This window comes from Salvelinus namaycush, chromosome 35, assembly GCF_016432855.1.
Source record: "Salvelinus namaycush isolate Seneca chromosome 35, SaNama_1.0, whole genome shotgun sequence".
NCBI classification, from domain to species: domain Eukaryota; kingdom Metazoa; phylum Chordata; class Actinopteri; order Salmoniformes; family Salmonidae; genus Salvelinus; species Salvelinus namaycush.
Window position 1 is genome coordinate 23,206,575 of NC_052341.1, and position 9,995 is coordinate 23,216,569.

At 42.9% G+C, this 9,995-nt stretch overlaps 1 protein-coding gene and 3 non-coding genes across 5 annotated transcripts; 2 read left to right on the forward strand and 2 right to left on the reverse strand.

The window, feature by feature from the left end:
- The first annotated feature begins 4,660 nt into the window (after positions 1-4,660).
- On the forward strand, positions 4,661-4,733 carry trnar-ccu. The gene has a single exon. It is a non-coding gene; the product is annotated as a tRNA-Arg (tRNA).
- Positions 4,734-4,797: 64 nt separating this feature from the next.
- Positions 4,798-9,167, forward strand: mrpl58 (mitochondrial ribosomal protein L58). Of its 2 annotated transcripts, XM_038975362.1 has the most exons (6): positions 4,800-5,246; positions 5,594-5,618; positions 5,727-5,786; positions 8,397-8,479; positions 8,614-8,783; positions 8,994-9,167. In XM_038975362.1, exons 1-6 carry the CDS (start codon positions 5,079-5,081, stop codon positions 9,076-9,078), a joined length of 591 nt encoding a protein of 196 aa, XP_038831290.1. In that variant the 5' UTR covers positions 4,800-5,078; the 3' UTR covers positions 9,079-9,167. The 2 variants fall into 2 exon arrangements, with proteins under 2 accessions (XP_038831291.1, XP_038831290.1); XM_038975363.1 differs by lacking the exon at positions 5,727-5,786 and having other exon boundaries at positions 4,798-5,246.
- A 154-nt stretch (positions 9,168-9,321) lies between these two features.
- On the reverse strand, positions 9,322-9,393 carry trnam-cau. Its single transcript has one exon. It is a non-coding gene; the product is annotated as a tRNA-Met (tRNA).
- Positions 9,394-9,743: 350 nt separating this feature from the next.
- Positions 9,744-9,816, reverse strand: trnar-ucg. The gene has a single exon. It is a non-coding gene; the product is annotated as a tRNA-Arg (tRNA).
- Positions 9,817-9,995: the final 179 nt, after the last annotated feature.

Below are 9,995 nucleotides of genomic sequence, written 5' to 3' on the forward strand. Positions count from 1 at the left end.
GACAGCAAGGACTGAAGCATTTCGTATGCTTGATGTGAGTCTGGAAGGAGAGTTTACAGTCTAACCAGACACCTAGGTATTTGTAGTTGTCCACATATTCTAAGTCAGAACCGTCCAGAGTAGTGATGCTAGTCGGGCGGGCGGGTGCGGGCAGCAATCGGTTGAAGAGCATGCATTTAGTTTTACTAGCATTTAAAAGCAGTTGGAGGCCACGGAAGGAGTGTTGTATGGCATTGAAGCTCGTTTGGAGGTTTGTTAACACAGTGTCCAAAGAAGGGCCAGATGTATAGAGAATGGTGTCGTCTGCGTAGAGGTGGATCAGAGAATTACCAGCAGCAAGAGCGACATCATTGATATATACAGAGAAAAGAGTTGGCCCGAGAATTGAACCCTGTGGCACCCCCATAGAAACTGCCAAAGGTCCAGACAACAGGCCCTCCGATTTGACACACTGAACTCTATCTGAGAAGTAGTTGGTGAACCAGGTGAGGCAGTCATTTGAGAAACCAAGGCTATTGAGTCTGCCGATAAGAATGTGGTGATTGACAGAGTCGAAAGCCTTGGCCAATCGATGAATACGGCTGCACAGTACTGTCTTTTATCGATGGAGGTTATGATATCGTTTAGGACCTGAAGCCCGTAGCGCATAATAATTATCTATCCTCGGTTGCAACAATTACTACCGAGTTCCAAACTGCCTCTGGAAGCAACCTCAGCAAAAGAACTGTTAGTTGGGACCTTCATGAAATGGGTTTCCATGGCTGAGCAGATGCACACAAGCTTAAGATCACCATGTGCAATGCCAAGCGTTAGCTGGAGGGGTGTAAAGCTTGCAATGTCGCGTTCTCTGGAGTGATGAATCATGCTTCACCGTCTGGCAGTCCGACAGACGAATCTGGCCGAAAGTATAGTGCCAACTGTAAAGTTTGGTGGCGGAAGAATAATCGTCTGAGGCTGTTTTTGGGCTAGGTCCCTTAGTTCCAATGACGCGATATCTTAACGCTACAGCATACAATGATGTTTTCGATGATTCTGTGCTTCCAACTTTGTGGCTATAATTTGGGGAAGGCCCTTTCCTGTTTCAGCATGCAATGCCCCCGTGCACAAAGCGAGGTCCATACAGGAATGGTTTGTTGAGATCAGTGTGGAAGAACTTGACTGGCCTGCACAGAGCCCTGACCTCAACCCAATCGAACACCTTTGCGATGAATTGGATTGCTGACTGCCAGCCAGGCCTAATCGCCCAACACCAGTGCCCTACCTAACGCGTGGCTGAATGGAAGCAAGTCCCTGCAGCAATGTCCCAACATCTAGTGGAAAGCCTTCCCAGAATAGTGGAGGCTATTATAGCAGCAAAGGGGGGACCAACTCCATATTAATGCTCATGATTTTGGAATGAGATGTTCCACGAGCAGGGGTCCACATACTTTTGGTAATTTAGTGTATTTCGAGATTTAAGAAAAATTGCTACCACAGGCAAACCTGAAAAGGTTTAGCAAACTCTCGCTTTCCTTGGTAAAATTGTTACGCCGTTCGTAAAAAATCTACAATTTCCATTCTTTATGGAAATCGTTAATTGAAGACAATTAGTTCAACACTAATAGCTAACCGTTTGTACTTTTAATTTATATGCGCATTTTTAGAGCACCAGTAAGCCAGTGACTCAGCCCCTGTAATAGGGTTAGAGGCAGAGAATCCCAGTGGAGAGAGGGGAACCGGCCAGGCAGAGACAGCAAGGGCGGTTCGTTGCTCCAGAACCTTTCCGTTCACCTTCTCACTCCTGGGCCAGACTACACTCAATCATATGACCTACTGAAGAGATGAGTCTTCAGTAAAGACTTAAAGGTTGAGACCGAGTAAGCGTCTCTCACATGGGTAGGCAGACCATTCCATAAAAATTGAGCTCTATAGGAGAAAGCCCTGCCTCCAGCTGTTTGCTTAGAAATTCTAGGGACAATTAGGAGGCCTGCGTCTTGTGACCGTAGCGTACGTGTAGGTATGTACGGCAGGACCAAATCGGAAAGATAGGTAGGAGCAAGCCCATGTAATGCTTTGTAGGTTAGCAGTAAAACCTTGAAATCAGCCCTTGCCTTAACAGGAAGCCAGTGTAGGGAGGCTAGCACTGGAGTAATATAATCACATTTTGGGGTTCTAGTCAGGATTCTAGCAGCCGTATTTAGCACTAACTGAAGTGTATTTAATGCTTTATCCGGGTAGCCGGAAAGTAGAACATTGCAGTAGTCTAACCTAGAAGTAACAAAAGCATGGATTAATTTTTCTGCATCATTTTTGGACAGAAAGTTTCACATTTTTGCAATGTTACGTAGATGGAAAAAAGCTGTCCTTGAAACAGTCTTGATATGTTCGTCAAAAGAGAGATCAGGGTCCAGAGTAACGCCGAGGTCCTTCACAGTTTTATTTGAGATGACTGTACAACCATCAAGATTAATTGTCAGATTCAATAGAAGATCTCTTTGTTTCTTGGGACCTAGAACAAGCATCTCTGTTTTGTCCGAGTTTAAAAGTAGAAAGTTTGCAGCCATCCTCTTCCTTATGTCTGAAACACAGGCTTCTAGCAAGGGCAATTTTGGGGCTTCACCATGTTTCATTGAAATGTACAGCTGTTTGTCATCCGCATAGCAGTGAAAGTTAACATTATGTTTTCGAATGACATCCCCAAGAGGTAAAATATATAGTGAAAACAATAGTGGTCCTAAAACGGAACCTTGAGGAACACCAACATTTACAGTTGATTTGTCAGAAGACAAACCATTCACAGAGACAAACTGATATCTTTCCGACAGATAAGATCTAAACCAGGCCAGAACTTGTCCGTGTAGACCAATTTGGGTTTCCAATCTCTCCAAAAGAATGTGGTGATCGATGGTATCAAAAGCAGCACTAAGGTCTAGGAGCACGAGGACAGATGCAGAGCCTCGGTCTGACGCCATTAAAAGGTCATTTACCACCTTCACAAGTGCAGTCTCAGTGCTATGATGGGGTCTAAAACCAGACTGAAGCATTTCGTATGCTTGATGTGAGTCTGGAAGGAGAGTTTACAGTCTAACCAGACACCTAGGTATTTGTAGTTGTCCACATATTCTAAGTCAGAACCGTCCAGAGTAGTGATGCTAGTCGGGCGGGCGGGTGCGGGCAGCAATCGGTTGAAGAGCATGCATTTAGTTTTACTAGCATTTAAAAGCAGTTGGAGGTCACGGAAGGAGTGTTGTATGGCATTGAAGCTCGTTTGGAGGTTTGTTAACACAGTGTCCAAAGAAGGGCCAGATGTATAGAGAATGGTGTCGTCTGCGTAGAGGTGGATCAGAGAATTACCAGCAGCAAGAGCGACATCATTGATATATACAGAGAAAAGAGTTGGCCCGAGAATTGAACCCTGTGGCACCCCCATAGAAACTGCCAAAGGTCCAGACAACAGGCCCTCCGATTTGACACACTGAACTCTATCTGAGAAGTAGTTGGTGAACCAGGTGAGGCAGTCATTTGAGAAACCAAGGCTATTGAGTCTGCCGATAAGAATGTGGTGATTGACAGAGTCGAAAGCCTTGGCCAATCGATGAATACGGCTGCACAGTACTGTCTTTTATCGATGGAGGTTATGATATCGTTTAGAACCTGAAGCCCGTAGCGCATAATAATTATCTATCCTCGGTTGCAACAATTACTACCGAGTTCCAAACTGCCTCTGGAAGCAACCTCAGCAAAAGAACTGTTAGTTGGGACCTTCATGAAATGGGTTTCCATGGCTGAGCAGATGCACACAAGCTTAAGATCACCATGTGCAATGCCAAGCGTCAGCTGGAGGGGTGTAAAGCTTGCAATGTCGCGTTCTCTGGAGTGATGAATCATGCTTCACCGTCTGGCAGTCCGACAGACGAATCTGGCCGAAAGTATAGTGCCAACTGTAAAGTTTGGTGGCGGAAGAATAATCGTCTGAGGCTGTTTTTGGGCTAGGTCCCTTAGTTCCAATGACGCGATATCTTAACGCTACAGCATACAATGATGTTTTCGATGATTCTGTGCTTCCAACTTTGTGGCTATAATTTGGGGAAGGCCCTTTCCTGTTTCAGCATGCAATGCCCCCGTGCACAAAGCGAGGTCCATACAGGAATGGTTTGTTGAGATCAGTGTGGAAGAACTTGACTGGCCTGCACAGAGCCCTGACCTCAACCCAATCGAACACCTTTGCGATGAATTGGATTGCTGACTGCCAGCCAGGCCTAATCGCCCAACACCAGTGCCCTACCTAACGCGTGGCTGAATGGAAGCAAGTCCCTGCAGCAATGTCCCAACATCTAGTGGAAAGCCTTCCCAGAATAGTGGAGGCTATTATAGCAGCAAAGGGGGGACCAACTCCATATTAATGCTCATGATTTTGGAATGAGATGTTCGACGAGCAGGGGTCCACATACTTTTGGTAATTTAGTGTATTTCGAGATTTAAGAAAAATTGCTACCACAGGCAAACCTGAAAAGGTTTAGCCAACTCTCGCTTTCCTTGGTAAAATTGTTACGCCGTTCGTAAAAAATCTACAATTTCCATTCTTTATGGAAATCGTTAATTGAAGACAATTAGTTCAACACTAATAGCTAACCGTTTGTACTTTTAATTTATATGCACATTTTTCCTCCTATTTTGTCGAGCCCCAGTGGCCTAATGGATAAGGCACTGGCCTCCTAAGCCAGGGATTGTGGGTTCGAGTCCCATCTGGGGTGAAGTCCTTTTTCGAACTAACCGTTATCATTGGGTATGAAAATAATCACGTGGGCCATCTCTCAACTGTGAACATGCTGTTTTTTTTCACAGAGAATCGTAGCATAGATCATTCAACATTCATTTAATGTTGCAATACAATTAGAGACGTATGGCGCAATGATTAGCACTCTGAATCAAGCGATCCGAGTTCAAATCTCGATAGAACGTAACATTTTGTCACCATCATAGACAGTTGTCCTACCTACATTTGCGCGGTGTCAGTGCATTCTTGCTCGTTCGATTTTCATTAGCTGTGCAATATCAACACTTCGTAACCAGACTGTTAACCAAAGGGTTAAACCAACATGGCGACCTCCGTAGCTAAATATTTTTTACTCTCTCGATGTTCAGGAATCATTCGGTCCGTTACTCTACAAGGGAAATTGCCCCCTGTGTGTATAAGAAACAGAAACCTCCTCGGCCAATGTCCAAGTTTTAGTTATGGTAACAGAGCGTCTGACAACAACCCACAGGTTAGTGGATTTAGCAACGCTACACACAATCATATAGCTCGTACAAGCTGAGAGTTCAACACGATATAGAGCTACTGTCGTACTAGCTAGCTGAATGTATCAAGTGTAAATACATTGAGCTGTCTACAAATGAAGTTGTAACAAGTACCAGTAACGAATTATCAAGATGTCTTGCAGGAAATGTGCTGCTTTTAACAACGCTAAGAGCAGCTAGCTGGAAAGTAGCCTACACGTCACAAGCTGTAGCTAGTTGTGTTGTGTTGTGGAAGTGCTTGAAGTGATGTTGAGTAGTTCGTATGCAGGGACTGATCAATTCGATTTAAAATTCATGTCTATATCTGATGCAGGATGGACATGTGAACATTCCAGTCGGTAAGTATAAATACCAAAATATATATTAGAGAAATGTAATGGTTATTTACCTTTTCACCAATATGCATGTACATAGATGTTTTTTATTTTATGCTGTCGGTCTTATAGACCGTCTCACAGTATCCTACAGCCGAAGCAGTGGTCCAGGTGGTCAGCATGTTAACAAAGGTATCATCATTACTATTCTCATACCTGTGCCTGCAACCTGGACTCGGGGGTAGAAGTAACATAGTTAACGAAAATCCGGGAAATATTATATGTTACATATGGTATGATTACATTACCTATTATACGTTAATAATTCAAATGTGTTGTTGTTAACGTTAGGTAAGTGGCTTATATTAGCTAGGTTAAAAGGGTTAGGGCAGGGGTTCCCAAACTTGTTTGGCCCACAATCCCATTTTGATATCTTAACATTCTCTCGACTCAACCATGTGAAAAAAAGTAGCCAGTGTTAACTTCTTTATTTTTTTTGCAATGGCAGACAATTATTTCAGATTGTCATCTCAACTCACCATCAATTTCAAATTAGTCTGACCTAATGTATCATATCTTACCACCACTAATAAGATCGGTGTGCTTAATGCATGTCACCTCGGAGTTTCTCAAAGTCAGGAGGCTTGGTTGGCATTACGCACCTCATCTCTGCTGTCACATCCAACCTGGATCGATATTTGGTTTTAATGCAGACTAGAGCACTGAATCCAGCTTCACACAGATATGAGCTGGCGAAGGGTACCATGAGTTTTATGGTGGGTTTTCCAAATGGACAATGACCCCAAGCATACTTCCAAAGTTGTGGCAAAATGGCTTAAGGACAACAAAGTCAAGGTATTAGAGTGGCCATCACAAAGCCCTGACCTCAATCCTATAGAAAATGTGTGGGCAGAACTGGAAAAGGCGTGTGCGAGCAAGGAGGCCTACAAACCTGACTCAGTTACACCAGTTCTGTAAGGAGGAATGGGCCAAAATTCACCCAACTTATTGTGGGAAGCTTGTGGAAGGCTACCCGAAACGTTTGAACAAAGTTAAACAATTAGTCAATGCTACCAAATACTAATTGAGTGTATGTAAACTTCTAACCCACTGGGAATGTGATGAAAGAAATAAAAGCTGAAATAAATCATTCTCCACTATTATTCTGACATTTCCAATTCTGAAAATAAAGTGTTGATCCTAACTGACTTAAGACAGGGAATTTTTACAAGGATTAAATGTCAGGAATTGTGAAAAACTGAGTTTAAATGTATTTGGCCAAGGTGTATGTAAACTTCCGACTTTACTGTATATACTGTATTTTAAACCATATATTGCATCTTGCCTATGCAGCACGGCCATCGCGCATCCACATATTTATACGTACATATTCTTATTTCATCCTCTTACATTGTGTGTATAAGGTAGTCATTGTGAATTTGTTCGATTACCTTTTAGATATTACAGCACTGTCGGAACTAGAAGCAAAAGCATTTTGCTACACTCGAATTAACATCGGTTAACCATGTGTATGTGACCAATAAAATTTGATTTGCACTGTTTGATTTCACTTACCGTCATGTCAACTGAGCCAGGGTTACAGTCAAACGGATTGGGAAGTTGGTCTCAAAGTGCTCTTCTAAGCGTTGGAGGTGAGCAGTCATCACTCGTGTGGGACACTTAATGATGCTGTTTTCTGTTAGAAACATGCACAGTCGAGGGAAGTGTTCGCTTTTGAAAGACTCTCTCCAATAAGAATTATTTCCTCTGAATCCACTGATTCGGTAACTCATCTGTAGAATGTTTTTGTATTTCCCCTGCGTGCTTGCGTTCAGTTCGTTCAGTTTCCCAAATATGTCTGTTACGTGGACAAGGAGACACATTTTCTTTTCATTATACGGAAAGTCAACCAAGTCTGTATTTTTTTTTTTTTTACATCATTGTAAATGACAACAGTTCCTCTCTCAATGAGAATAATCTTTCCAACACTACCATTGATAACCACCAAGCCTCGGTGTGAAATAGAACATTGTCATGCTCTGATTCCATATCTCCACATAGTTTTGCGAACAGGCGTGAGCACGCAGTGGATGTGGTTTGATGTAGTTTACAATCAAAGTTACCTGCTGCAGTATATGTCAGAGTTCTATGCTCAGCTCTTTTGACGCCAGTTGCTCTCGGTGCATCATACAATGCGTCCATATGGCAGAGGGAGACACATTCATAACTAGAGTGCAGAGGCCTGCCTGCCGTCCCGCCATAGATGGAGCCCCATCTGTGCAAAAGCCCACCATTCGATCCCATGGAGTCTGTATTTTGTCAATATAGCCATGCAGCACACTGAAAGTCCCCAGTGCCCTTTCATGCTCGGGAATCGTGAGACAGAACAATATATCCTCGTGAATAGCATCCCCCAACATGTATAGTGAACAAACAAAAATCAATACAATCAATTGTGTGCCGCTCTATGCCAATCACGATACAGCCTGGAATTGAACCAGGATCTGTAGTGATACCTCTAGCACTGAGATGCAGTGCTTTAGACCACTGCGCCAACCGGAAGCCACATTTTTTTTTTGACTAATAAGTAACCTATCTTATGTAGCCATACCAAACGTAACATAACTTACTAATTTGAGTGTCCCGGATTTTTGTTTTATGTTACGTCTAGTCTGAGACCAGCCTGGTACATCACAATACCCTCTAATGCAACTTGGAGTGCGCTGAATAGATTGTTTTGTACAGTCTGTATGAGAGTCTGTTGAAATGGTATTGTGATTTACTGTCTGTCTGTCTTCATAGTCAGCACAAAAGCAGAGGTCCGCTTCCACGTCTGTACAGCAGATTGGATCCCAGAAGACGTTCGACAAAAGATCATCTTAAATGTACGTTAACTACCCCAAAGCGGTCAAAATGTAGATTGGTTTTGTACCCCTCTATCTTCCCTGAGCAATATCCTCCGCGGCATTCCAAGTAGAATATTGAATGCATTATGATTTTACTCTCTCCTCCACTGCAGAATAAAAACCGTATCAACAAGGCAGGGGAGTTGCTGGTGACGTCAGAGCAGAGCAGGAGCCAGCAGAGAAACATGGGGGACTGCATCCAGAAGATCTCTGACATCATAGCCAAGGCCACTGAAAAGCCCCACGAGCCTTCAGCAGAGGACATAGCCCTCAAAGCATCCAGGTAGAGAATGACTCATGTGTGGCTGACGTTCACACCTAGTTGATACGATGGTTCAACCCAAAATCGATAAAAAATGTACTGCTGTATTTGGTTTTCTTCATCTAGCTATATTTATTTCAGTGTTGTGGTGTGTATAATTTAATGTCCATGTCAGATGGCGTTACTGGATGATTACTAAAATAAATACATTTTTGTATGTGTTTTGCTCAGGTTAGAGAAGAGGAATAAGGAGAGACTGAAACAGAAGAAGCTCCATTCAGCAGTCAAGCAGACCAGAAGAGTGAATTTCGACTGAGGGCCGGACACACAAGGAAACATTCATTCGTTGTCTATTTTCTCGCTTAACCAATAAATTGAACACTTAATTTGTTTGAAAGTATGAAACACTTGTTGAGTTTTTGGAGACATGCTGATTTGAGGTGATTGTTGTGGCAAAAAAAATGCATAAATTAAAAATAAAGCAATTCAAAGAATGAGAAAAGAGATCCACGATGTCGATTTTACGTGAAAAAGCGAGTGGTGACCGGGACGAAAAAACTAGCAGAGGATGGTTTCGATCCATCGACCTCTGGGTTATGGGCCCAGCACGCTTCCGCTGCGCCACTCTGCTATCTGACAAAAGTGCAGCGACATTCCAAATATAAAACTAACCCATAACTGGTTGGTTGAAGGCACTTGCTAGCTAGCACAACTGCAAGATAAACTATAAATGCTGTGCGGCCGTGTACAGCATGAGAAATAAGAACATTTAACTTGTTTACCTATTAGGCTGAATTAGGCCAGTGTCAATTCCTGACACTTTCGCATTCAAACGAACGTAGCTAGCTGCATATTTGTTAGTGTTATTTATCAAAGAAGACATAAGTGTGAAAAGAAGACATAATTCGTGCAAACAACCCGATTCATTTTTTGCTCTCGAAAATACTTCCGAGTCGTGCAAATATCTCGATGAAAAAAAAGCGACCACGAAGGGACTCGAACCCTCAATCTTCTGATTCGAAGTCAGACGCCTTATCCATTAGGCCACGCGGTCTGTGTGAAGAGTAAGAAACATATTTTATATATAAAGGATAACTTTGTTGAAAGGGTTTTTGAATAGTATTGTTTTTGTTGGCTGGCGCGGGGCGAAATAATATAATTATATAAAAAGGTAGATGCGGTTGGCCGGTTCATTAGCGCCGATTGGTGGAAGGATCGGGGATCATCGGGGCG

What these genes read in the sequence shown, in the direction of transcription:
- mrpl58 (XM_038975362.1), top strand. Translation starts at nt 5,079, where the DNA reads ATGGCGACCTCCGTAGCTAAATATTTTTTACTCTCTCGATGTTCAGGA. An exon ending in ACATGTGAACATTCCAGTCG is followed by an intron (nt 5,619 to 5,726) that starts GTAAGTATAAAT and finishes TCGGTCTTATAG; the next exon opens with ACCGTCTCACAGTATCCTAC. An exon ending in GACAAAAGATCATCTTAAAT is followed by an intron (nt 8,480 to 8,613) that starts GTACGTTAACTA and finishes CCTCCACTGCAG; the next exon opens with AATAAAAACCGTATCAACAA.